The sequence below is a fragment of the Ranitomeya variabilis genome, chromosome 4 (genome assembly GCF_051348905.1).
Source record: "Ranitomeya variabilis isolate aRanVar5 chromosome 4, aRanVar5.hap1, whole genome shotgun sequence".
NCBI lineage: Eukaryota > Metazoa > Chordata > Amphibia > Anura > Dendrobatidae > Ranitomeya > Ranitomeya variabilis.
This window is the reverse complement of record NC_135235.1, coordinates 596926308-596951919: the sequence shown is the minus strand read 5'-3', so window position 1 is coordinate 596951919 and position 25612 is coordinate 596926308. Positions and strand designations below refer to the sequence as shown.

Sequence of the window (25612 nt, the reverse complement as noted above, 5' to 3'; positions counted from 1 at the left end):
TCCTTTATGCATGATATTTTCCGCGATTTTTTGGATAAATTTATGATAGTGTATCTGGATGATATTCTGATTTTTTCGGATGACTGGGACTCTCATGTCCGGCAAGTTAAGAGGGTTTTTCAGGTTTTGCGGTCTAATTCTCTGTGTGTCAAGGGTTCTAAGTGCGTTTTTGGGGTTCAGAGAATTTCCTTTTTGGGATATATTTTTTCTCCCTCTTCCATTGAGATGGATCCTGTCAAGGTTCAAGCTATTTGTGATTGGACGCAGCCCTCTTCTCTTAAAAGTCTTCAGAAATTTTTGGGCTTTGCCAACTTTTATCGTCGATTTATTTCTGGTTTTTCGGATGTCGTTAAGCCATTGACCGATTTGACTAGACAGGGTGCTGATGTTGCTAATTGGTCCCCTGATGCTGTGGAGGCCTTTCAGGAGCTTAAGCGCCGTTTTTCTTCTGCCCCTGTGTTGCGTCAGCCTGATGTGACTCTTCCTTTTCAGGTTGAGGTCGACGCTTCTGAGATCGGAGCTGGGGCAGTGTTGTCGCAGAAAAGTTCTGACTGCGCCGTGATGAGGCCTTGTGCCTTCTTTTCCCGTAAATTTTCGCCCGCTGAGCGGAATTATGATGTTGGGAATCGGGAGCTTTTGGCCATGAAGTGGGCGTTTGAGGAGTGGCGCCATTGGCTCGAGGGGGCCAGACATCAGGTGGTGGTATTGACTGACCACAAAAATTTGATTTATCTTGAGACCGCCAGGCGCCTGAATCCTAGACAGGCGCGCTGGTCATTATTTTTTTCTCGGTTTAATTTTGTGGTATCGTACCTACCAGGTTCTAAGAATGTTAAGGCGGATGCCCTTTCTAGGAGTTTTGAGCCTGATTCACCTGGCAACTCTGACCCCACAGGTATTCTTAAGGAGGGAGTTATCTTGTCAGCTGTTTCTCCAGACCTGCGGCGGGCCTTGCAGGAGTTTCAGGCGGATAGACCGGATCGTTGTCCACCTGATAGGCTGTTTGTTCCTGATGATTGGACCAGTAAAGTCATCTCTGAGGTGCATTCTTCTGCGTTGGCAGGTCATCCTGGAATTTTTGGTACCAGGGATTTGGTGGCAAGATCCTTCTGGTGGCCTTCCCTGTCACGAGATGTGCGAGGCTTTGTGCAGTCTTGTGACGTTTGTGCTCGGGCCAAGCCTTGTTGTTCTCGGGCTAGTGGATTATTGTTGCCCTTGCCTATTCCTAAGAGGCCTTGGACACACATCTCGATGGATTTTATTTCAGATCTGCCTGTTTCTCAGAAGATGTCTGTCATCTGGGTGGTGTGTGACCGTTTTTCTAAGATGGTTCATTTGGTTCCCCTGCCCAAATTGCCTTCTTCTTCCGAGTTGGTGCCCCTGTTTTTTCAAAATGTTGTTCGTTTGCATGGTATTCCTGAGAATATCGTTTCTGACAGAGGAACCCAATTTGTGTCTAGATTTTGGCGGGCATTTTGTGCTAGGATGGGCATAGATTTGTCTTTTTCGTCTGCTTTTCACCCTCAGACTAATGGCCAGACCGAGCGGACTAATCAGACCCTGGAGACATATCTGAGGTGTTTTGTGTCTGCTGACCAGGATGATTGGGTTGCTTTTTTGCCATTGGCGGAGTTCGCCCTCAATAATCGGGCCAGCTCTGCCACCTTGGTTTCCCCGTTTTTCTGTAATTCGGGGTTCCATCCTCGATTTTCCTCCGGTCAGATGGAATCCTCGGATTGTCCTGGAGTGGATGCGGTGGTGGAGAGATTGCATCATATCTGGGGGCAGGTGATGGACAATTTAAAGTTGTCCCAGGAGAAGACTCAGCTTTTTGCCAACCGTCACCGTCGTGTTGGTCCTCGGCTTTGTGTTGGAGATTTGGTGTGGTTGTCTTCTCGTTTTGTCCCTATGAGGGTCTCATCTCCTAAGTTTAAGCCTCGGTTCATCGGTCCGTATAAAATATTGGAGATTCTTAACCCTGTTTCCTTCCGTTTGGACCTCCCTGCATCCTTTTCTATTCATAACGTTTTTCATCGGTCGTTATTGCGCAGGTATGAGGCACCGGTTGTGCCTTCCGTTGAGCCTCCTGCTCCGGTGTTGGTTGAGGGTGAGTTGGAGTACGTTGTGGAAAAAATCCTAGACTCCCGTGTTTCCAGACGGAGACTCCAGTATCTGGTCAAGTGGAAGGGATACGGCCAGGAGGATAATTCTTGGGTCACTGCATCTGATGTTCATGCCTCTGATCTGGTTCGTGCCTTTCATAGGGCCCATCCTGATCGCCCTGGTGGTTCTGGTGAGGGTTCGGTGCCCCCTCCTTGAGGGGGGGGTACTGTTGTGAATTTGGATTCTGGGCTCCCCCGGTGGCTACTGGTGGAATTGAACTTGTGACATCATCTTCCCTGTTCACCTGTTCTGATTAGATCTGGGTGTCGCTATATAACCTGGCTTCTCTGTTAGATGCTTGCCGGTCAACAATGTTATCAGAAGCCTCTCTGTGCTTGTTCCTGCTCCCAGACATCTACTAGATAAGTTGGACATTCGTCCATGTTTTGTTTTTGCATTTTGGTTCCAGTTCACAGCTGCAGTTTCGTTACTGTGTCTGGAAAGCTCTTGTTGATCAGGAATTGCCACTCTGGTATTATGAGTTAATGCCAGAGTCCTAAAGTAATTTCTGGATGTGTTTTGTTAGGGTTTTCTACTGACCATGAAAGTATGCTTTCTGTCTTCTGCTATCTAGAAAGCGGACCTCAAATTTGCTAAAACTATTTTCCTGCTGCGTTTGTTGTTTCATCTCATATCACCGCCAATATATGTGGGGGGCCTCTGTCTCCTTTTGGGCATTTCTCTAGAGGTGAGTCAGGTCTTATATTTCCCTCTGCTAGCATTATTTAGTTCTCCGGCCGGCGCTGGGCATATAGGGATAAAAAGTAGGACATGCTACCTGGCTACTTCTAGATGATGCGGTAGGTTTAGTTCATGGTCAGTACAGTTACATCTTCCAAGAGCTTGTTCCTATAGAGGCTTATGCTAGTTCTCTGGCCATGGAGATCATGACAGGTACCGTCACACATTGAAATTTTCATCGCTGCGACGGCACGATCCGTGACGTCGCAGCGATCGTATGATCATCGCTCCAGCGTCGTAGACTGCGGTCACACGTTGCAATCATGGCGCTGGAGCGATGCCGAAGTCCCCGGGTAACCAGGGTAAACATCGGGTAACTAAGCGCAGGGCCGCGCTTAGTAACCCTATGTTTACCATGGTTACAAGCGTAAACGTAAAAAAACAAACCGTACATACTCACCCGTCGGTGTCCTTCAGGTCCCTTGCAGTCTGCTTCCTGCTCTGAGTGCAGCCGTACAGTGAGAGCAGAGCGCAGCACCACTGTGATCTGCTCTCACTTTCCGGCCGGCACTCAGAGCAGGAAGCAGACTGCAAGGGACCTGAAGGACACCGACGGGTGAGTATGTACGGTTTGTTTTTTTACGTTTACGCTTGTAACCAGGGTAAACATCGGGTTACTAAGCGCGGCCCTGCGCTTAGTTACCCGATGTTTACCCTGGTTACAAGCGAAGACATCGCTGGATCGCTGTCACACACAACGATCCAGCGATGTCAGCGGGTGATCAAGCGACGAAAGAAAGTTCCAAACGATCTGCTACGACGTACGATTCTCAGCAGGATCCCTGATCGCTGCTGCGTGTCAGACACTGCGATATCGTAACGATATCGCTAGAACGTCACGAATCGTAACGTCGTAGCGATGGAAATTTCAATGTGTGACGGTACCCTTAAGCTTTGTTTATTGATGTGTGCTTATATGCTAATAGTGCTACTTAATCCCATCACCATTGTTTACCTTATCTTGATGTTGGACTGAAGGACCCTGGATAATTCTAAAAATAGCTTACATGCCTTGGGTATAAAAAGACTCAGAGATCACATCCTGGGAGACTGAAGTAACACGGGGCTAACAGCCAGACATTCTACAAACCACCCAACAGACAAGAGAAAGGACTGCAGCCAATTCATCATGGCACCATCACGAGGGACACTGATCTATGATTCTATAGGAAACAACCTAGGGGTTTTCGGCTCCGGTTGGAAGGACACAGATCTGATCCAGTGACCATCTCTGAACCATGGATATGTTTGGAGAAAGCCAGGTTTGGGACCCGCTGGTCGCCTGGTTCCATGGAGATGGTCAGATAAGCCAGGTGGTGGCTCTCGTGTCAACTGGCTTTGGACCTTGTATGGACTCTATGGACAGTTCTTGGTCATCTCCCTATGCTTGTCGTTACCTCTTCTCTGTGCGTGCATCCACAGATGGAGTAGCGACCCTGGGAGCTCTGACATCGTGTCAACTGGCTTTGGACCTTGTATGAACTCTATGGACAGTTCTTGGTCATCTCCCTATGCTTGTCGTTACCTCTTCTCTGTGCGTGCATCCACAGATGAAATAATGACCCTGGGAGCTCTGACATCATGTCATACTGGAAATACGTAGAGACTCAGTGATCTTTTATATGCGCCCATGTGACCCTGGGAGCTCTGACATCATGTCATACTGGAAATACGTGGAGACGCAGTGATCTTTTATATGCGCCCATGTAACCAAGCAATTCCAGCCATGGGGGGATTGTTCTGTTTGCTATTGTGTGCTGTGGTTCAATAAAGTATTGCCACACTGTTTTACCTTAACCCTGTGTTGTCTGTGTAGTGTATTGCCCACTGGGAGATAGAGGGGGCGTTCAATGGTATGAGCTGTGGTCCATGCAGTCTTGCTAAAGACAGTCGGGCCAGCGGACGAGAGCACCCACTGACCCCGTTTCTCCAAAGTGATGTCTTTCTTTTCAAAGGTGCATAAACTTGTGGCCGATGGCACTTTTATGCAATCCTAAAAAGACAGGACACCGCCAGATCATAGGCCAGTTGCGGTCCACAGTTCCTCCATCTGCCTCATTTTAAGGAATCTTCCGTTAAGGGTTCTGTCTGAATCATGTATTTCACTGACTCACACAGAAACCCCGATGTAAGCGCTCAGTGCTGAGCACAGGATAAATGTGTGCTGAGCCTTACTGCGATCTTTGGGAGGCAGAATGAACAAAACAGCAGGTGAAGATTTTTTTTTTTTACGTCGTTCCTTGTGCGGTATAAGTGAGTAGACTACTTTATTATTCAGGTTGTTGAGAGGAAAAATTACATATATATATCTGAAATCCCTTTAATGTTTGGCTGCTGTTAAACTAAAATATGTTGTTTTTCCACCCAAAATTTTTGCATTGCCATATTTTGGTCATATGGTGGCTTGTTTTTTTGCAGGATAAGTTGACGTTTTTATTGGTGCAATTTTCGAGGACGACTTTTATTTTTTATCGCTTTCTATTACAATTGCAGAGGGAGAATGAACAAACACCAGGATTTTTTTTTTCCCCAATTCCGTTTCTCATGTGGTAAAATTGACAAGACAACTTTATCTTCGGGTCAGCACGATTACAGCGATACCACATTTATATACGGTAGTTGGTTTTGGCGCCTTTACACAACAAAAACTTCTTATAGAAAAGATAATTATTTTTCTATCGCTTTATTCTGAGAGCTATAACTTTATTTTTCCACTAATTGAGCTGTATGGGTTTTTCTTTTTCTGGGACAAGATGACATGTTCAGCGATACTTATTTCCCCCACTGTAAATGAAAATTGTATTTAATCCCTTGCTGATTTTGTAAGTTTGCCCACTGACAAAGACACGAACAGTCTATAATTTTAAGGGTAGATTAATTTTAACCCCTTTGCAACCTACTCCATACTTAAGGTACCGTCACACTCAGCAACTTTGCAACGAGAACGACAACGATCCGTGACGTTGCAGCGTCCTGGATAGCAATCTCGTTGTGTTTGACACGCAGCAGCGATCTGGATCCCGCTGTGATATCGCTGGTCAGAGCTAGAAGTCCAGAACTTTATTTCGTCGTCAGGTCAGCGTGTATCATGTTTGACATCAAAAGCAACGATTTTAGCAATGTTTTACATGGAGCTAACAACCAGTGAGAACGATAAGTGAGTTGCCGTTACGTCACTGGATCGCTCCTGCATCGTTCTGGAGCTGCTGTGTTTGACGTCTCTACAGCGACCTAAACAGCGACGCTCCAGCGATCGGCTCGTTGTCTATATCGCTGCAGCGTCGCTGAGTGTGACGGTACCTTAATACTATTAGGGTATGTGTCCACGTTCAGGATTGCATCAGGATTTGACGCAGGTAAAATCTGCACCTGAGGTCACCTGCGTTTTTCATGCGTTTTTTGACACGTTTTTTTCATGCGGATTTGTGTGTGTTTTTGTAAGCTCAATAAAGATATACCAAAAAAAGAAGGGTGATGTAATTTCTTGTCCATCCTCTTCATTTACACACTCGATTGAAGAATGTTTACACACACAGACAGATGATAGATAACAGATATAGATAATAGATGATAGATATGGGATAGATAGATAATAGATAGATAATAGATCTATCGTATCTATTATCTATCTATAAATATATCTATCGATAGATATATCTATAGCTATATATATATCGATAGATAGATAATAGATAGAAGATAGATACGATAGATAGATCGATAATACCAAGCCCGATGTTTAGTATATCTATGTATCTATCTATCTATAAATATATCTATAGATAGATTATCCATCTATCTATATAATCATCTAAGGGGTACTTCCGTCTGTTTGTCTGTCTTTCTGTCTGTAACAGAAATCCCGAGTTGCTGATTGGTTGCGGCTGGCAGTGAATTGGCCCCTCCCTACTCCCCATCCCGGACCAACTTTTTTCTATTGATGCTGGCTATGCAGCATCAATAGTAAAAAGATATAATGGTAAAAGTAATAAAAAAAATAAAAAATCATGCTATTCTGACCTTCCGTCGCCTCCGCAGCTTTCCCGCTCCTCCCAATGCTCTCGGTAGCTTCCGTTCCCATCTATCTACTGTGTTGGCTGTGCTATATACTACGTGGCTGTGTTATATACTACGTGGGCTGTGCTATATACTACATCGCTGTGCTATATACTACGTGGCTGCGCTATCTACTGCGTGGATTGTGTTATATACTATATTGCTGTGCAATATACTACGTGGCTGTGCTATATACTACGTGGCTGCTATATACTACGTGGCTTCGCTATCTACTGTGTTGGCTGTGCTATATACTACGTGGCTGTGTTATATACTACGTGGGCTATGCTATATACTACATTGCTGTGCTATATACTACGTGGCTGTGCTATATACTACGCGGCCAGCCGCGACCAATCAGCGGTATTGGCACGGAATTTAACCCCCACTCACAGCGCGACGTACATACATACATACATACATACATATTCTAGAACACCCGATGCGTTAAAATCGGGCCACCATCTAGTAGATATGTAATAGCAAGGCCGATGTTTATGAATGAACGTTTAGTTTAAAAAAAGAAATGGGAAAAAAAACTGCGTGGACTCCCTCGCAATTTTCTGCGCCAGAGGGGGAAAGCCGACGGCCAATATTTGTAGCCTGGGAAGGGGGTAATACCCATGGCCCTCTCTAGGCTATGAAAATCAGCCTGCAGCTGTCTGTGAAGCCTTTACTGGCTATAAAGATAGGGGAACTCCCCCCCAAAAAAATAAAAGACGTGGGGTCCCCCTAAAGTTTAAAGCCAGAAAGGATACGCAGACAGCTGCGGGCTGATATTCATAGCCTAGAGAGGGGCCATGGATATTGCCCCCCCCAGCTACAAATACCAGCCCCCAGCTACCCCAGAAATTGCGCATCTGTAAGATGCGCCAATTCCGGCACTCTCTTCCCACTCCCGTGTAGCGGTGGGATATGGGGTAATAAGGGGTTAATGTCACCTTGCTATTGTAAGGTGACATTAAATTAAGCCGGGTTAATAATGGAGAGGCATCAATAAGACGCCTATCCATTATTAATCCTAGAGTAGTGAAAGAGTTAAAAAACAAAATAAAGACACAGCCAGAAAAAAAGTATTTTATTATTCTTAATTTAACCATACTTACTATACTCGATCACCTGCAAAAAATTAAAATAAACTGTATACTACCTGTCCGCCGTAGTCCAATTAATAACGAGTGTCCCACGACGATATCCCCTATAGAACAGTGACATCTGGTGATGTCACTGCTCTATGGGCCCTCCAGTGACACACTGACAGGAGACAATGGCTCCTGCAGTGTATCACTGAGGTTACCTCAGTTCAGGGTCTCACTTTATGGCATTGCTGCGTGGGAACTTTCTCACACAGCAGTGTCACAAGTGAGACTAGGGACTATTTTTTACATTGGCGGAGGAATACAGTGCGGAAGGATACCTTCCTTCATTGTATTCCTGGAGCCTCTGGAGAGCGGTCGCATCAGCTGATGCTGCTGCTCTCCACGGGAGATCGTCGTGGGACACTCGTTTTAATTGGATTTCTGCGGATCAGGGAGTATAGTGTTTGTTTATTATTTTAATATTTTTTACAGGTGACACTGGCATCGGGGATCAAAGTGACAAGTGATGGTGAATATGTAATCTATGTTTAATGTACTGTATGTCTATATGTATGTACTGTATGTATATGTTGCATGTCGTATGTTGCCGCATGTTGTTGCATGTCGCCACATGCTGTCGCAGCTTGTTGCATGTTCCATGTTGCATGTTGCCGCATGCTGTATGTTGTCGCATGTTGCCGCATGTCATATGTTGTCGCATGTTGTATGGTGTATGTTGTGTGGTGTATGTGCACACAGTGTAGACAAGTCCGGCACTCCTACATCTGGATGCCTGACATCTAGATGTAGCAGAGCCGGTAGATGATCGCCGGAGATAACTCTCCAGCGATCACCTACACTACAGCATTCTCGCAAACAGCTGATCAGCTGTTTGCAAGAACCAGACTAGTGACCGGAGATAAGTCCCGGTCACATGTTATCGCGAGAACTGCCATGCACAAGTTATCGCGAGAACTGCAGTGGATGAGGGACTTCCAGCGGCGGGACAGGTGAGCCGGCAGACATGCGTAGTAAGCTGCATTTACGCAGTTTCTACGCATGTGACTAATCATTAGATGCGATTTTATCGAATCTAATGATAGTCTATGGTAAATTTATGGCGCGGCGACGGAGCGTCGCCGCATTGTAAACAGACATGCTGCGTTCTGAAAAGACGCGCCACATGTCCATTTACGCGGGTCTGCCGCCTGCGTGTTTTACCACATAGTGGAGATGGGATTTCATGAAATCCCCTCCACTATGCTGTAACATCTGGACGCTGCGTGTTTGACGCTGCGGCTCTACGCAGCGTCAAACACGCAGCGTTTCCCGAACGTGGAAATATACCCTTATGGTAAATGGCATCACGCTCTCTCCCTCACCTGAAATCCGGTGCCTCGGAGTAACTCTTGACTCTGCCCTGTCCTTAAAACCACATGTCCAAACTCTTGCTACCTCCTATCGCCTCCACCTCAAAATTATTTCCAGAATCCGTCCCTTACTCGGCCCTCAATCTACTAAAACTCTTGTGCATGCCCTCATCATCTCCCGCCTTGATTACTGCAACACCCTCCTCTGTGGCCTCCCCCCTAACTCTCTTGCACCACTCCAGTCTGTTCTCAACTCTGCTGCCAGACTAATCCACCTCTCTCCTCACTACTCCCCTGCTTCTCCCCTCTGCAAATCCCTCCACTGGCTCCCAATTCCCCAACGAATCCAGTTCATACTACTAACACTGACCTACAAAGCCATCCACAACCTGTCTCCTCCATATATCTCTGAACTAATCTCCCAATATCTTCCCACATGTAATCTTCGATCCTCCCAAGATCTCCTCCACACTTATTCGTTCCTGACACAACCACCTCCAAGATTTCTCCCGAATATCCTCAATCCTCTGGCATTCCACGCCTCAACAAGTCCAATTACCCACCACCCTCGGATCCTTCAGACGGAACCTGAAAACTCATCTCTTCAGGAAAGCTTACAGCCTGCAATAACCATTCTGCCGTCTCACCACCACCAGAGCTGCTGCACCCCCGATCTTCCGTCTCTTCCCCATTATCCTGTAGAATGTATGTCCGCAAGGACAGGGTCCTCTCTCCTCTGTACCAGTCTGTCATTGTAAATTTGTTTACTGTAAACGATATCTATAACTTTGTATGTAATCCCCTCTCATATACAGCACCATGGAATTAATGGGGCTATATAAATAATAAAAATAATAGGCGCATGTCGTGTCTCCCCCTTTGATGTGGGCTCCAGCAGTGAGCCCACACCTTTCCAGGCATATGTCAGCTGTTTTGAACAGCTGACATGTGACCGGAACAGCCGCGGGTGGAATCGCGATCCACCTGCGGCTATTAACCTGTTAAATACCGCTGTCAAGCTCTAATAGCAGTATTTAACATGCGCTTCCAGCATTCGCGCCGGAAATCCACCCATCGGTGACCCACGTCACGTGATCGCGGGTCCCTGATGGGTTGGCATGACAACCAGAGGTCTCCTGCAGACCTCTATAGTTGTCAATGCCGGACTGCTATGAGCACCGCCAGGTGGTCGGTGCTCATTGCAAGTGAGGTATTCTGCTAAACAAACAAGCGATCTGATCATTGCCTGTATGTAGCTGAGCCGATCGGGTTATGGCAGCTTCTAATATAAAAGTTTAAATCACCCCTCTTTCGCCCATTCAAAATAAAAAAAAAAAAAGCATACACATATTTGTTATCGCCGCATCTATCAATATAAAAAAAATTTAACTCGATCGCTAAACGGCGTAACAAGAAAAATTCAAAACACCAGAATTACTTTTTTTGGTCGCGCAACATCGCCCGTTATTGCATTTTAATGCAATCCAAAGATCATATCCAAACTAAAATGGTATCATTAAAAACATCAGCTCAGCACGCAAGAAATAAGCCCTCCACAAACCCAAGATCACAAAAAAATGGAGATGCTACAGATATCGGAAAATGGCGCTTTTTTTTTTTTTTTTTAAACAAACTTTTAATTTTTTTTTCACCACTTAAAATTAAAAAAAAAAAAAACTAGACATGTTTGGTGTCTATGAACGCATAACGACTTGGAGAAACATATTGATTGGTCAGCTTTAGCATTTGGTGAACAAGGTAAAAAGAAAAATCCAAAAAACAGTTGTGGAATTCCACTTTTTTTTTTCAAATTCACCGCACTTAGAATTTTCCCATTTTTGAGTGTGTGATTTGGTAAAACCAAGGGTGTCGTTCAAAAGTACAACTCGTCCCGCAAAAAACAAGCCCTCACATGGCCATATTGAACAAAAATATAAAAGTTATGGCTCCGGGAAGAAGAGGAGTGAAAAACAAACACATGAAAATGGACTGCGGCGCGAAGGAGTTAAAATTGAGAGATAGAATATCAAAAATAAAATCCAGAAAAATCACATTGTATAAATTATTTCTATTTGCATTTTGCAGTGAGAAATAAGTATTTGATCCCCTACCAACCGTTAAGAGTTCTGGCTCCTACAGAGCAGTTAGACCAGACCTGGGCAAGATGCGGCCCGCATCCGGCCCGCCAGCTAGCTGTCACTTCTGACAGCCGCCCCTGGCACCGCTCGGCCAGCCGCCAGACACTTCTGAGGAGGACCACTGGCGGCTGGAGTGAAGGCCCTGAGCTCATACTTATCGGCCCTGTACGTCACGTGCAATGTGAGCAGCAGAGCCGGGTTGATCACCGGATTATCGGTGGCGGCGGCTATCTTCCCGAGGCCACGCGTGCGCAGATGGAGTGCTCTGCTTCACGGGGCTTCAGGAAAATGGCCGCGGGAGGCCGCATGTGCGCAGATGGAGATCGCGGCAGCCATTTTCCTGAAGCCGAGTTTGCAGATTTAGATCTCGGCTTCAGGAAAATGGCCGCCGCGATCTCCATCTGCGCACGCGCGGCCGCGCGCGGCCATTTTCCTGAAGCCCCGTGAAGCAGAGCACTCCATCTGCGCACGCGCGGCCTCTGGAAGATGGCCGCCGCCACCGATATTCAACCCAGCTCTGCTGCTCACATTGCATTCCGGGCCGCTGCGTCACCTCACCGGTGGACGGGACCCTGCGCACGCCATACCGCACCTCTACCGTCGCCACACCGCTACTGCAACCCCCGCATGGACACCAGGCCGTGGCGTCGCCCACCTAAGCAGGAAGGGACCCTGCTCAGGTGCACACCGTACCGCATCACCCCACCTCTGCCGACACCATGCCTCCTGTGACCCTGCTCTGCCACCCCTCAGGTAAGATACTGTAAATTCGGACAATAAGACGGACCCCCATCTTATAAAAAAAATCTTTTTTTCTGCAATTTTCACCCCAAATTTGGGGTGCGCCTTATGGTCCGGTGCGTTTTATAGTCCGAAAAATACGGTAATTATATTAGTCCGGCCCTCTAAAACAATCCCAATTTCTCATGCGGCCCCATGGCAAAATTAATTGCCCACCCCTGAGTTAGACGCTCCTAATCAACTCGTTACCTGCATTAAAGACAGCTGTCTTACATAGTCACCTTTATTAGGCTATGTTTCCAGCACTTTGGACGCAGCAGATACCCCGCTCCGTCCAAAGCGCCGCCCCGTGTTGTACGCACGGTGATTCCGGATGGGTTAATTGAACACATCCGGAATCACTGCATCGTATTCATAGACCGGGTTATCTATCTTGTGGAGACGGAGCGTCTCCGCAAAATAAATAGACATGCTGCAGTCTGGAAAACCAGCTGCATGTTCGGTTACGCAGGGCTGCCGGATGCGGCCCTGAACACATAGTGGAGACGGGATTTCATAAAATCCCCTCCACTATGCTGTATCATCTGGACGATGCGGTTGTACGTAGGGTCCAATCCGCAGCAAATCCTGAACGTTTCCTGACCGTGGAAACATACCCTAAAAGACTCCTGTCCACAGACTCAATTGGTCAGACTCTGACCTCTACAACATGGGCAAGACCAAAGAGCTTTATAGGGATGTCAGGGACAAGATGATAGACCTGCACAAAGCTGGAATGGGCTACAAAACCATAAGTAAGACGTTGGGTGCTAAGGAGACAACTGTTGGTGCAATAGTAAGAAAATGTAAGAAATACAAAATGACTGTAGTTCGACATCGATCTGGGGCACCATGCAAAATCTCACCTCGTGGGGTATCCTTGAACATGAGGAAGGTGAGAGATCAGCTTAAAACTACACAGGGGGAACTTGTTAATGATCTCAAGGCAGCTGGGACCACAGTCACCAAGAAAGCCATTGGTAACACACATGGCCGGTTTTAGACAAAGTGGAGCCCTGGCAAAAGTTTAAAGTGGGGCCCCAAATGCTCACATATTGCACCGTCACACAAACATTACTGTTCTATTTACCTGTGCCGAGTTCAGGCCATAATAGAGTGCGATTGACAATATTGAGGTAGTTCGATGCTTGTTTCCCGGCCTCTTTAGGGTATGTTCCCACGTTCAGTAATTGGCAGCGCTTTGGATGCAGCACATATCCGCTGCATCCAAAGCGCTGCCATCTGTTGAAGGCAGGTGAATCCACATGTGTTCATTGAACCGTGTGGATTCACCGCATCCAATACATTGTACGGGTGAAATTTATCTTGCGGAGACTCGCGTCTCCACAAGATAAATTGACATGCTGCGGTCTGGAGAGACGCGTTGCTTGTCTGTCTGCGCGGAAGATCCGTGGGCGTCTGTGCACGCTTAGTGGACATGGGCTTTCTTGAAATTCCCTCAGCAGCTGCGTGGTGTTCCGCTATTAGCAGCACACCATTGGCTGAGGGCCCCTGAAGGAGCGGGGGCCCAAGGAGGCAGCCTGCCTTTAACACCGGCCCCGGTAACATATTACGTCGTAAAGTTTTAAAATCCTGCAGTGCCCGCAAGGTCCCCCTGCTCAAGAAGGCACATGTGCAGGCCCAACTGAAGTTGGCCAATGAATACCTGGAGGATTCTGTGAGTGATTGGGAGAAGGTACTGTGGTCAGATGAGACAAAAATTGAGGTCTTTGGCATTAACTCAACGTGTTTGGAGGAAGAGAAATGCTGTCTATGACCCAAAGTACACCGTCCCCACTATCAAGCATGAAGATGGAAACATTGTGTTTTTTTTTTTTTTTGGGGGGGGGGGGGGGGGGGTGTTCTCTGCTAAGGGCACAGGACTACATCACCGCATCAATGCGAGAATGGATGGAGTCATGTACCGTAAAATCCTGAGTGAAAACCTCCTTCTCTCCGCCAGGACATTAAAAATGGGTCGTGGCTGGGTCTTCCAACAACATAATAACCCAAAACATACAGACAAGGCAAAAAAGGAGTGGCTCAACAAGAAGCACATTAATGGTCATAGAGTGGCCTAGCCAGTCTCCAGACCTTAATCCCATAGAAAACTTAGATGGAGTTGAAGCTCCGAGTTGCCAAGCGACAGCCTCAAAATTTTAATGATTTAGAGATTATCTGCAAAGTGGAGTGGACCAAAATTTCTCCTAACATGTGTGCAAACCTCATCATCAACTACAAACAATGTCTGACTGCTGTGCTTGCCAACAAGGGTTTTGCCACCAAGTAATAAATCTTGTGCAGTATTAAATATGTATATAATCACCGCGCTAAAACAGAGATAACCAGGGTGTGTAGAAATGGGGTGCTTGCAAACTGCAGCAGAATATTAATTGATTGTACTCACTTGTTGTAGCACTGGTGATGCAGTGCATGTAGAAAAAGGATGTCCGTGTTCAGCTGATTGATGGAGCTGCTGCGAGATATATATTTTGGTTAGTGTGTTATACTACAGCTTAAGAATATACATATCTATTAAGCTGTGTTTGAAAGAGGGATCAAATATTTCTCACTGCAAATAAATTTTTACAGTGTGATTTTCTATCTCTCAATGTTAAAATTAACCTATCCTTAAAATTATAGACTGTTCATGACTTTGTCAGTGGGCAAACTTACAAAATCAGCAAGGGATCAAATACTTATTTTCCTCACTGTACAATCATCTTTTTGATAGCGTCTTATTCTTTGCACTATAATGATAAAACATGAAATCACTGGAGTGTGAAAAGCAACACCAGTGTACTTTTTATACAATCCCTTTGTCCACCACTCTCTCTGCATGCCTCTGCACTGTGCATGATCTAACTACGTTGCTAGTGACCTGGATGTATGGATACGTCCAAGGTCATGAAGGAGTTACAGGGGGTATTCCCATCTCCAAGATCCTCTCCTAATGTGTAGTAGGTATAATAAATTTGTATTATAATAGCAAATACCTCCAATTACAAATATAGCATGGGTCTTCTGATTCGCAAGGTCACCTACACAATCCAGTAGGTTTTGTATCCATGGGTACGACCACTCAGTGACAGTGGTCGTAACCATGGATACCTAAGCTAGTGTAATTCCCTGCACATAATGCAAAATACACAGTGACTCAAAAGAACTATACTGCATCTCTAATTGGAGGCATCCGGTAATATACCAGATACATATTGGGATAGGATCTTGGGGATCCTTGCAATCTTAGTAACTGCCGCTGTATAAAAACCAGTGTAACACTGATGTTAAACATGAAAAAAAAAAAAAAAGTTTTTCAAAAGATTCCCGTACCCCCTTATGAGATCTAAATCAGCATATTTAATTCAATACGATTAGATATAATAATACCTACCAGGTAATGCTAAACTTGAGGCTTTACATACAGTACCAGTCCAAAGTACTTTTTTTTTTTTCATATGCAAATACTTTAGTAAAGAAACTTACATGAGGAAAAGCTATCCCAAAAAAATTTATTTAAGGAAGGGGAAAAAAAAATAAAAATAAATCCCCCACAACTCATAGTAATACATTCAGTAGATGCCGAAACACTACATACTCCTAAAAAAAAGGGGTACATTCACATTGCAGAAACTTGGCACTGGAATGCCTTTTGCAACATCAACTTTACAATGTAAACAGGAACTATCATGTTCAAGATTTCTAGTCCATTAGGAAAGGCACAAAATGGCAATGGTCTGAAGAAATGAGCTATGTGCAAGTTTTTTTTGGTATTTTGCGCTGGGTTTTTTTGGCCTTTCAAATAATAATAAAAAAAAAAAGATATATATACATATATACACACATAAGAGAAAGAAAAGGAAAAAGTTACAACTCTATGTTCATGTTGCATCTAAGACTCAAGTCTTTATATATTTACATAAATACATACACTCCCCTACAGCAAACGATAGGGAGCTTTGCAACAACATAAGAGAAGACATTTCAGTGCTTGGAGGGTTTCCAGTACCAGTAAGGTTTACAGTAGAATTTCAGAGTGTGGGGAATAAAATAATGAGGTAGATAAATAAAAAGGTTCTTACAGAAATTATTAACACAGGGTGTCAGAAATTATGTAATACTGCTCAGAAAGACAAACACTTAAAGCTCATTGAAGAAGCCATTGTTACACACATGTAATGGAGATTTTTTTTCCTTCTTCTCAGTGGTCTTATCCTAGAAAGACCACCACAAAACAACTTTGAAATACTGGAACAGGTGGTAGACTTCGGATGCACATGGGAGTGCCCAGTTACTTTGGAGTAAAATCTACATTCAAGACTTCAAAAACGCCTACTTTAAAAAATAAAGATATTCCAAAATATGTACCCTCTCCTCAATTTTTTTGTGTACAGAAAATGAGGACTGTTCTCATTTTAAAGTTTTTAATGCAACTTTCAGTTTGGAGGTAATTTTTTTTTTTTTTTTACTTATAGGGGGAAGAGGGGAAAAAAAAAAAAAAAAAATCCACAAAAGTATTTCAAGTCCTCAGCAACATGTCTTTAGTCTTAGGGATGCATGCTCCCCTACTCCAGTACTGGGCAGCCTTCAGAGATGATCCAAGTCAACGTGCAGAAAAAGCCACAGTAAGACAATCCAACAAGAGGAAAGACGCAGCAGATCCCAGCCAACTAGTTACGCGGTAACACATTTTGGCATCACAGTAAGCCACTTTAGCTAGTTCACAGCTATATTTTCCTCCATGAAGTGAGGGAACTGATGTTTTGGTACACTCTCCGCAGATTTTTCTTCTACCGCCTCAGGCATACTTTGACTAACACTAGACTGAGCGACATCAACGTTTGAGACTGTGACCGTGCTGACGATTGGCGCACTACCATTACTAACAGGTAATGGAGGAATGCCACCACTTTGGATCACAGAGATCTCATTAGTCTTCAGGGTAAGGCCATTATTTAGAGCTGTAGCATATTGGTTCCATACAGCTGGATCTATATTGACCGTTGAAGGAACAAGATACTTTGGAAAAATTTCAGCCACTTTCTTAGTATCGTTTCCCAAGATAGGCATTTGGTTGTCCATGGAAAGTCTCCGTCCTCGACGAGCAGAGTTATTCCACATGTGCGTTCCCACATGTACCTAGTGAAGACAGAAAAAGTTAATGATACCATATACACTTCACTGCCTCCACTTTTAGAAAGAACGTTAGGTTAGTAAAGAGGTAAGACATCATGCAGGAGGTTTTTGCAATCTTGGAGATCGAATACTGGGTTACGCGCATACAGGCTACGTCAGCTTTCCTCAACATACACTTTAATGCTCCTGTAGGCCCCCCAATTCACCAGGAGGCCAAAAAATACATTCTTATAGCCTCCGTCTACATACAGTTAGTAAACAAAGAACACGTTCGATGGGTCCCTATGGTGGACAGATGCCATCCAGATAGTGGCCACTGTCAGGCATATGCTCCTGAGTGCATGTGTCTGATAGTTACCATAAAACGCAGTGTGTCCCTAGTTTTGTGTTCACCAAATATAATTAGGTCTAAGGTTTTAGATGCCAAAAAGTGGATCCCACTAATTATTTTTATGGGTAAAATTATTTAATACAGCTAAATGTCTGCAAAGCAAAGATCCAATAAAATTTATTCCCCCCCCAACAAGATCACAAGCCACCATTGCAAATATGGTTTTCATGTGGGAGAGGAGTAGAACAAGACAAACCCTCTTACCTTTAGGTTTCCCTTAGTTGTAAAAGCCCGGCCGCATATTGTGCAGGCAAAAGGCTTTTCCCCAGTATGGGTCCTTTCATGGATCTGTAGCGCACTTGCAGATGAAAAGTTCTTATTACACGTAAGGCATATATGCTGCTTTGCTGAACGACGTGGTGGGGCAATTAGGGGGCTCATCCCAGGTGACAGACTTGGTGGGGTAATGAACTGTGCCGTGCCTATAACCCGATCTGTTGGCATTTCCACTTTAATAAGCGTTGGGGGTGGACCAATGTACACATTTGGACTCCTACCTGCAGAACAATTGAGATGCATTAAAGATGTGCCAAAATGAAGATATTACTGCACGCAGAGTCTTCTACAAAATCACACAAATGGATTTAAAATGCTGTCATATGTAGGCCACATTCAATATTTTTAAGCAAAAAAATAAATAAAGTGGAACAATCAGAGGAAAAGTGTAATAGAAACACGTCACCACTTCTATATTTATCACCCACTCCTGGTTTTGGCTTACAGATACTGAACATTGCCCAAGACATATTTGCCTTCAAAATACCATTGGATACACACATCATACTAGAATGTAAAAGGCGTCTAACTGAGCTGTGAAGCGATTGTCATCATACCAATTTTATTTAACAGAAAAAAATACTTACCGAAATCTCCATTTTGGTGCAGCCCTGGTTCTTCTTTGATCTTCCGGATCAAGTTGCCATTAGTTAGATCTAGGGCACCATCACCCTCTGCATCAACGGAGCCATGCTCAGAGTGCTCTGCTTTACTAGCCACACATAGCATATCATGGCCATTAAAGGAAGGTGGTGACTTAGCTGGCATGCTGCCATCATGGCTGTTCGCAGGTGAAAGCCCCCTTGACTCCATTTGTACGGGACTTTTCCCATTCTGATATTCTTGGTCTCCAATGGAGAAAGAATCATTAGTCAGTCCATCACTTTCTATTGACCCATTGTCCATTGATTTCACACTGTTTTGCCTCTGCACGTTTAGGGAAGGAGGAGATTTGCCATGTTCTCTAGATGCAAGTTCAGAAAGCTGGGTCACGTTCTCTGCAGGGACCTCACTTTGTGGTGTTGGTGGCTTAGAACACAAAGGTCCATCTCCAAGCTCCAAATCTTCTTCCATATCAATGTCATCAATGTTGTCATCTGTAAGGCTGTTCAGATCTCCATTCTTCTCATCATTCATAGATGAATCAATGTCAGCATCCTCACAAGCATCTTCTGAAACTGGGGTGTTTGGGATCTGACCACCCATATGCATTCGTATGTGTTGCTGTAAAACCACAGCATTAGTAAACTTCTTTTGGCAGATTGGGCAAGAATGCTGCACTTTTGATGGAGTATTTGCACGGTGTACACCATAGTGAGTCTTGAGGTTGCTTTTGGTTGAAAAGGCGCGTCCACAGATTTTGCATTTAAATGGCCTCTCTCCAGTGTGGGTGCGGTAATGCATTTTAAGGGAGCTTGGACAGCTGAGAATTCGGCGACAGATCAAGCACTCGCTTGCGTCAGAACCAGTTTTGTCAATGTTCTCTACCAGTTGTTGGAGCTTGCTGGTTTCTGACCCTTGCTCACTTGACCCACTAGCAGAAGGAGAGTTTAAACTCTGATCAGTGCCAGATTCATGGCCAACTAGTCCAGACGACACAGATTCACCTTCACTGCCTGGCGAGGGCTTGGACTGCAGGTTAATTGGGAGGGAGGCTACAGATGAGTCGCCTATACTAGATACATTTGGTACAGTTAAGCCAGAATTGGGAAGACTTGTCAGTACAGGTTTTGGGTCTGGAATCACGTTAGACTCATCCAATGGGACAGACATTCCATATGGAATCCCAGTTGTAGTTGGGACGTTGTCCAGATGCTCAGGAACAGGATAGGGATTCATTCTTATGTGTGGGTACTTATCTCTGTGACGTTGGAAGTGAACTTTCAGATTTCCTTTTGTAGTAAATCTGTTGCCACATATGTTGCACTTATATGGTCTCTCACCAGTATGGGAACGCAAGTGAATTTGCAGAGCACTGTCATTGCCAAACACTTTTCCACAAAACTTACATTTATGCCTGAAGAATTGATCCTCACCACCAGGCTTCACTTCAGATGTCGGGACAGGAAACTTGCTTCGCAGTTTTTTGGGGTCATTCAGACTGAGTGGATTCTGGAAGATAACAGTTCCAGGAGAATGAGGTAGGACAGTGGTTGGAAATCGTGTAACAGAAGTAGGAATTCCCCTATTAACCTCAGGCTTTATTAGTGGGCTTGTGAGGCTAATTGGCACAGGACCAGATGCTGCCACAGGTATGCTGGTATGAGGTAGTTTGGCTTGTTTAAGAGTCTCAAGTGTCAAGTTATGGGCACCAGCCTTCTGCCCAATTAGAGCAACCGCAGCGCTAAGCTGTTGAGATAAATGGGCACCTAGTGCCTTGAGGGGATCTGTAGCTGCTGCTATGGAAGGATGCAAGGAGTTCGGAGCCATCATAGCAATCTGAATGCGAATTTGTTCAGTAAGCTGAATCTGCTGAAGTTGCTGCTGCTGTAAGCATACCAGCTGTTCAAGAATCATTGGTATGGTGTTAAGGTTGTTTGCTGGATTAGAGATGCAATCTGACGTGCGTTGATTAACAGCCACTTTAGTAGTATTGATAGTTTGCAAAGTCACATTAGTGTTGGAGACCGTCGTTTTAGGCAGGTAGCCAAATCCATTAGCCTTAGAAGCTGACGGAGGAACGGTTTTATTTGCAGAGTCCACTTTTATGTCCATCTTCTCTGCTAAAACAGTGGAGCCCTTTGGTGGTCCGTCCTTTTCGGCTTTATTCTCAGCCGGCTGTGCATCAACACTTTTGGAAGGCGCTTCAGAGTAGACTTTGGGTGTCCCCGCGTTGTCACACTCGCTCATTATTAGGACTGGCTGATTTTTTGTGCAGTTCTTTTTATGCTCTAAAAACTCTGTCTGGTTAAAGAACTCGGCACAGCATTTTTCACAGACGCGCGCCTCTTCCATCTTGCAGCGCTTTACATTTCTTTCGCCATCTGTGTCGCTCGGACAGTCTTGAGCTTCAGCTATAAGATGAAAAAGGTAAAATAGGTGAGCTGACCTATATAAATAATCAATCACTGTACACATACCCAGAAAACATTCATGTAAAGGGAATATATATATATATATATATACACACATACACACAAGTCAGCGAATATTAAAATAGGACCCATTGTTCTGTCTTACTACACAATAAATTTATCAATTAGCCTTATGGCTACTATTATAAACACTAAACTATACATTTATGTTGCCATAATGGATCCTACATTAGGTGGCAGTGAAACATGCAGCTTCCAGTAATGAAGCAATTCTGACGTCAAGAGCATCATCACACCTCCCCTCTTATATAGTAGGGGGGGGGGGGGGGAGAAATTACTCACAATGTATCACTCACGGTTCTAGTGAGCAGTCCGATTTTATTAATCCACATATATAAAAAAAAAAAAATTAAATAAATATCAAACTTCCTTTTTGTCACTTTAATTATTAGATCAATAACCAGCAGCAGAGCATTCAGAACCAGAAGTATTGGTATAACTAGAAACTAAACAGCAGACAGATAATTCTTTATTACTAATACTGTATTGGACTATTGGGTCTTTTAAGCCTTTAGCTACAATATCTTTCTACGAGTGATTCGATATAGTGAGATCAGTTTGTAAACGAGTGTGCGCTTTATTTTGCAAAACAAAAGAATATTAAGTGAAGGAGCGTGGGGCACATGGCTTTTGTCCTGTACAAGGCACTGTAACATTTGGCTACACAGCAAAATTATAGCCCTGGCCAGCCATTAAATAATGGTGCACAGGGAGGGGGAAGGGCCCTTTCATTAATGATAAAAGCAGAGATCCAGAAAGTTCGTCTGTTTTGCCATCTCTCCACCCCTGAATTTGTGGAATGTTATCTCTCAGCATCTAGTTATCCAATAAGTTAGAAGAATGCAGTGAAGTCAGCAGGGGTTTAGATTAAATCACCAACAAATGGATTTGAGAGAAAAAAAAAAAATCCAATGCTATTGTTAAGTATGCTAATGTGTTTACAGAATGTAAGCCCTTCCACGCCTCCCCACCACTACTGGAATAGTGGAACAACCAGACAACTTTAGATGCCCAGTCACAAGGCTACGTTCTACATAAGTGCCCCAGAAAATATGTAAAAAAAAAAAATTTTTTTATTTTTTTAATTTAAATCAGCACTGAATACAGTAGGTTAAAACTTGAAAATGTATCCAAAACAAATCAGATGTTGATCAGTGTGAAAATAAAATATTTAACAGAATAGGAGGACAAGATAAACACAGAAACAAACCTCACTCCAGCAATTCCTCAAAGCTTGTCCTCTCCATTAAACATGGGGCCCATAAACAAGCGGTCACGCCACACTAAAGCTGTGCTGAAGACACAGACCCTGCTGCCAAGGTCAATTGCAGGAACCCTAATTGTAAGCCTGACATCAGCTTACCACCCACAGTAGGCGGCAAAGGTTACGGCAGCAAGCCACTCACAAGCGTAGGGGGGCACCGCAGGGATGACCACGGCTACAAGAAATATTTAGCTTTCCTGAAGGTCTGTGGGCAAGCACATGATAGGACACCTGGCCCAAATAAAATAAGGAACCCTTAGGGTTCATCGCACAGACACCACAAACGGTCCAAAATTCATCAGTTATTCCACACACTTTCGGATGGGGACAGGAGATAAGGGGAAAAAAGTAGAAATATATATATTTTTTTAATTAAATTACATACACGTTTTTCTCAAACAAGCCTGTTAAAAACTGATGCCATCCAATTAAGACCCAATATTTCCCCCATGGAACCATTCCATACATTGCAAAGTTTAATCCAATCTGACTGCAGTCGGATTTTGTACAGCTCAAAAGATACACGAACATGCAAACCGCCCCATAGACCTTGATAGGGACAAGTTCTAGCTGTGGGAAAAAGAAAAAACAAAACAAACACACACACACACACACAGATAGAACTAGTAAGAAAAAAAACAAAACAATGTCTGAATGAGACCTTATATTAATCATCAATTACTTATTCTGCTCCATCTCAGAGGCAAATCTTTCCCCCTCCCTTCTTAACCAGCCCAAATATCAGAAGCCCAACAAAAACATTACCTATTGGATTTCTCTTGAAAATTACAGTAATAACATTTTTTTTGGGGGGTCTGACTCTGGGGTAATGCAGATAGGTCTCAGGGTGATCAGTGGTGTGTATATATATATATTTCCACTTGTGGCACCCCTTGCGAAAATCGAGCACCCCCTGATGATTTCCTGACCTGATAATTGGAGGGGGGGGGGGGGGGGGAGAACTAAAGTAAAAAAAAAGAAAATTACTTGAAGAACCAGAAGTGACAGAATTAAATAGATTTCTGGAGTTGTTGTCGCTTCCCAGCTACACAGGGAGAGAGGATGAACTACTGTAGGGAGCAGAAGTCACGTGAGGCAGTGACCAGCATACACCTGAAGGTGGCGCCACAGTATAAAGATCTGGCATCACCTTTCTGTCCAGCAGCATCGTGATCGTTATCAGAAATGTCCAGGCTGGAGACTCCATGTGAGCAAATATTGAATATAAAGCACGAGCTGGATTATAGAATACATGGGCACAGGCTACAAAGTAACTGCTGGGGAGGGGAGAAAAGAAAAAAAAAAAAAAAAAAAGTTACTGCACCCCTAAAGGAGAGAACAAAAATAGTAAGTCCCCAATGTTCCAGCCATTGGGGGGAGGGTCCCCAGCAGTATGGCTACATGTGCAAACAACCCCCCCCCCCCACCGGAGCACATGCACAAAGGGAAGGAGGCGAGCATACTGTTAGCCATGGTCGCCCCCCACTCGCCCAGCCATGGTCGCCCCCCACTCGCCCAGCCATGGTCGCCCCCCACTCCCCCAGCCATGGTCGCCCCCCACTCGCCCAGCCATGGACGCCCCCCACTCGCCCAGCCATGGACTTTAGCAGAAAAGCCATAGAGGACGGACACTGTATAAATAAATCCCCATAATAGAGGGAGCCGCGAAGGGAACTTGCGATAATGTAAATATTTATCATCCATAAGGGGGCGAGGATGGCGGCAGCTCCGTGACGAGACCCCCTGGATAATAAAGCAGGTGCGAGGGGGTCGCCACTTGTTACATCGCACATTCGGCGGCGGCGGAAACAATGTGACAAAGTTACCGGAGGGAGATGGAGGGCGACCGGGGGGAGAGCAGCGGTGCAGCCGCGGTGAGAGCCAGCGCCACAGGTCAGAAAGTGGTGAACTCCCCCCAGGAAGCCCCTCACAGCCGTGTACTCACCGCACGCCCCCAGCTGCTGCCCCTCGGAGTTGAGGTGCTGAGGCTTCGCCTGCTTGCGCCGCGACATGGTCCGTGCATCGGGAGCCAAACAAGTGCCAATTATTCCTGCCTCACAACAAATTCCAAGAGTCGGGTAATTACCCCCCTTCAGGTGGAAATGCGCATGTCGCTGTAATTATGATTATCAATAATGCATTGCGATTTATCATGGGCTCCTGACAGCTGATTGGCCTGAGTCCAAAAAACTCACAGATTATTCAAATAAGGGCTATTGATCAGGAGGGGCGTGAGGGAGCCTGGGAAATGTAGTCCTCGGGGTGCTGCTGCCATGCTCCTCACTGCAACACAACAGCAACTTTTTTTTTTTCTTCTCTTTCAATTACAAGACCCCTCCCCCCAATGGCCAGAAATGCTTTTATAATTCCAAGTAAACACAATGGGGATGGATGGGAGGGTGGGTTTTTTTTTGCAAGTGAAAGAGAAAAAAAAAGTTGTTTGCAAATGAATGAAAATAAGCCAGAAGACAAAAGAGGAGTGTAATAGCTCCATGTGAACTGTAAGTGGGGATTGTGGCCCAGATGTTCCACAGGCTGCAGGGCTGGTGCTGGCTAATAGGTGGCGAGGTGTTAGATATATATATATATATATATATATATATATATATATATATATATATATATATATATATATATATATATATATATATTTATATATATATTTATATTTATTCTCATTAATGATATTATATATGTCACATATATATTATAGTATTAGAATTAATGAGAGTTACTGTGTGTCCAGACTTTGGAGATAAATATATATATATATATATATATATATATATATATATATATATATATATATATATATATATATATATATATATATACTCACAGAGTGTCCCCAAAAAGTGCAGAATCTGTTGGCGCTATAGAAATTAAAAAAAATAATAATATAGGATTTTATCAAAAGTGCATCAACCTTTGCATCGCAAATTCTGAAAATCATATTTAAGAAGTTATTTAATATACAATTTCAATAAAATATTGTTAATAAATCTCCGTTCTGGAAAATATGTGATTTTGCCTATGTGTCCGGACATCACAGAACAGATGTATTTTTTATTTCCAAGTAGAAATGAAACATTTATTTGTTCATCTCGGGCTGAGTTGACACCA

The 25612-nt window shown here is 44.2% G+C and overlaps 1 protein-coding gene across 2 annotated transcripts; it reads right to left on the bottom strand.

Moving 5' to 3' along the window:
- Positions 1 to 15820: 15820 nt before the first annotated feature.
- Positions 15821 to 24638, bottom strand: SALL4 (spalt like transcription factor 4). 2 transcript variants are annotated; one of them, XM_077253212.1, is made up of 4 exons: positions 24435 to 24638; positions 18718 to 21144; positions 18059 to 18351; positions 15821 to 17466 (listed from the first exon to the last, which is right to left on the bottom strand). In XM_077253212.1, exons 1-4 carry the CDS (start codon positions 24499 to 24501, stop codon positions 17044 to 17046), a joined length of 3210 nt encoding a protein of 1069 aa, XP_077109327.1. In that variant the 5' UTR covers positions 24502 to 24638; the 3' UTR covers positions 15821 to 17043. The 2 variants fall into 2 exon arrangements, with proteins under 2 accessions (XP_077109327.1, XP_077109328.1); XM_077253213.1 differs by lacking the exon at positions 24435 to 24638 and adding an exon at positions 23640 to 23884.
- Between the last annotated feature and the right edge of the window lie 974 nt (positions 24639 to 25612).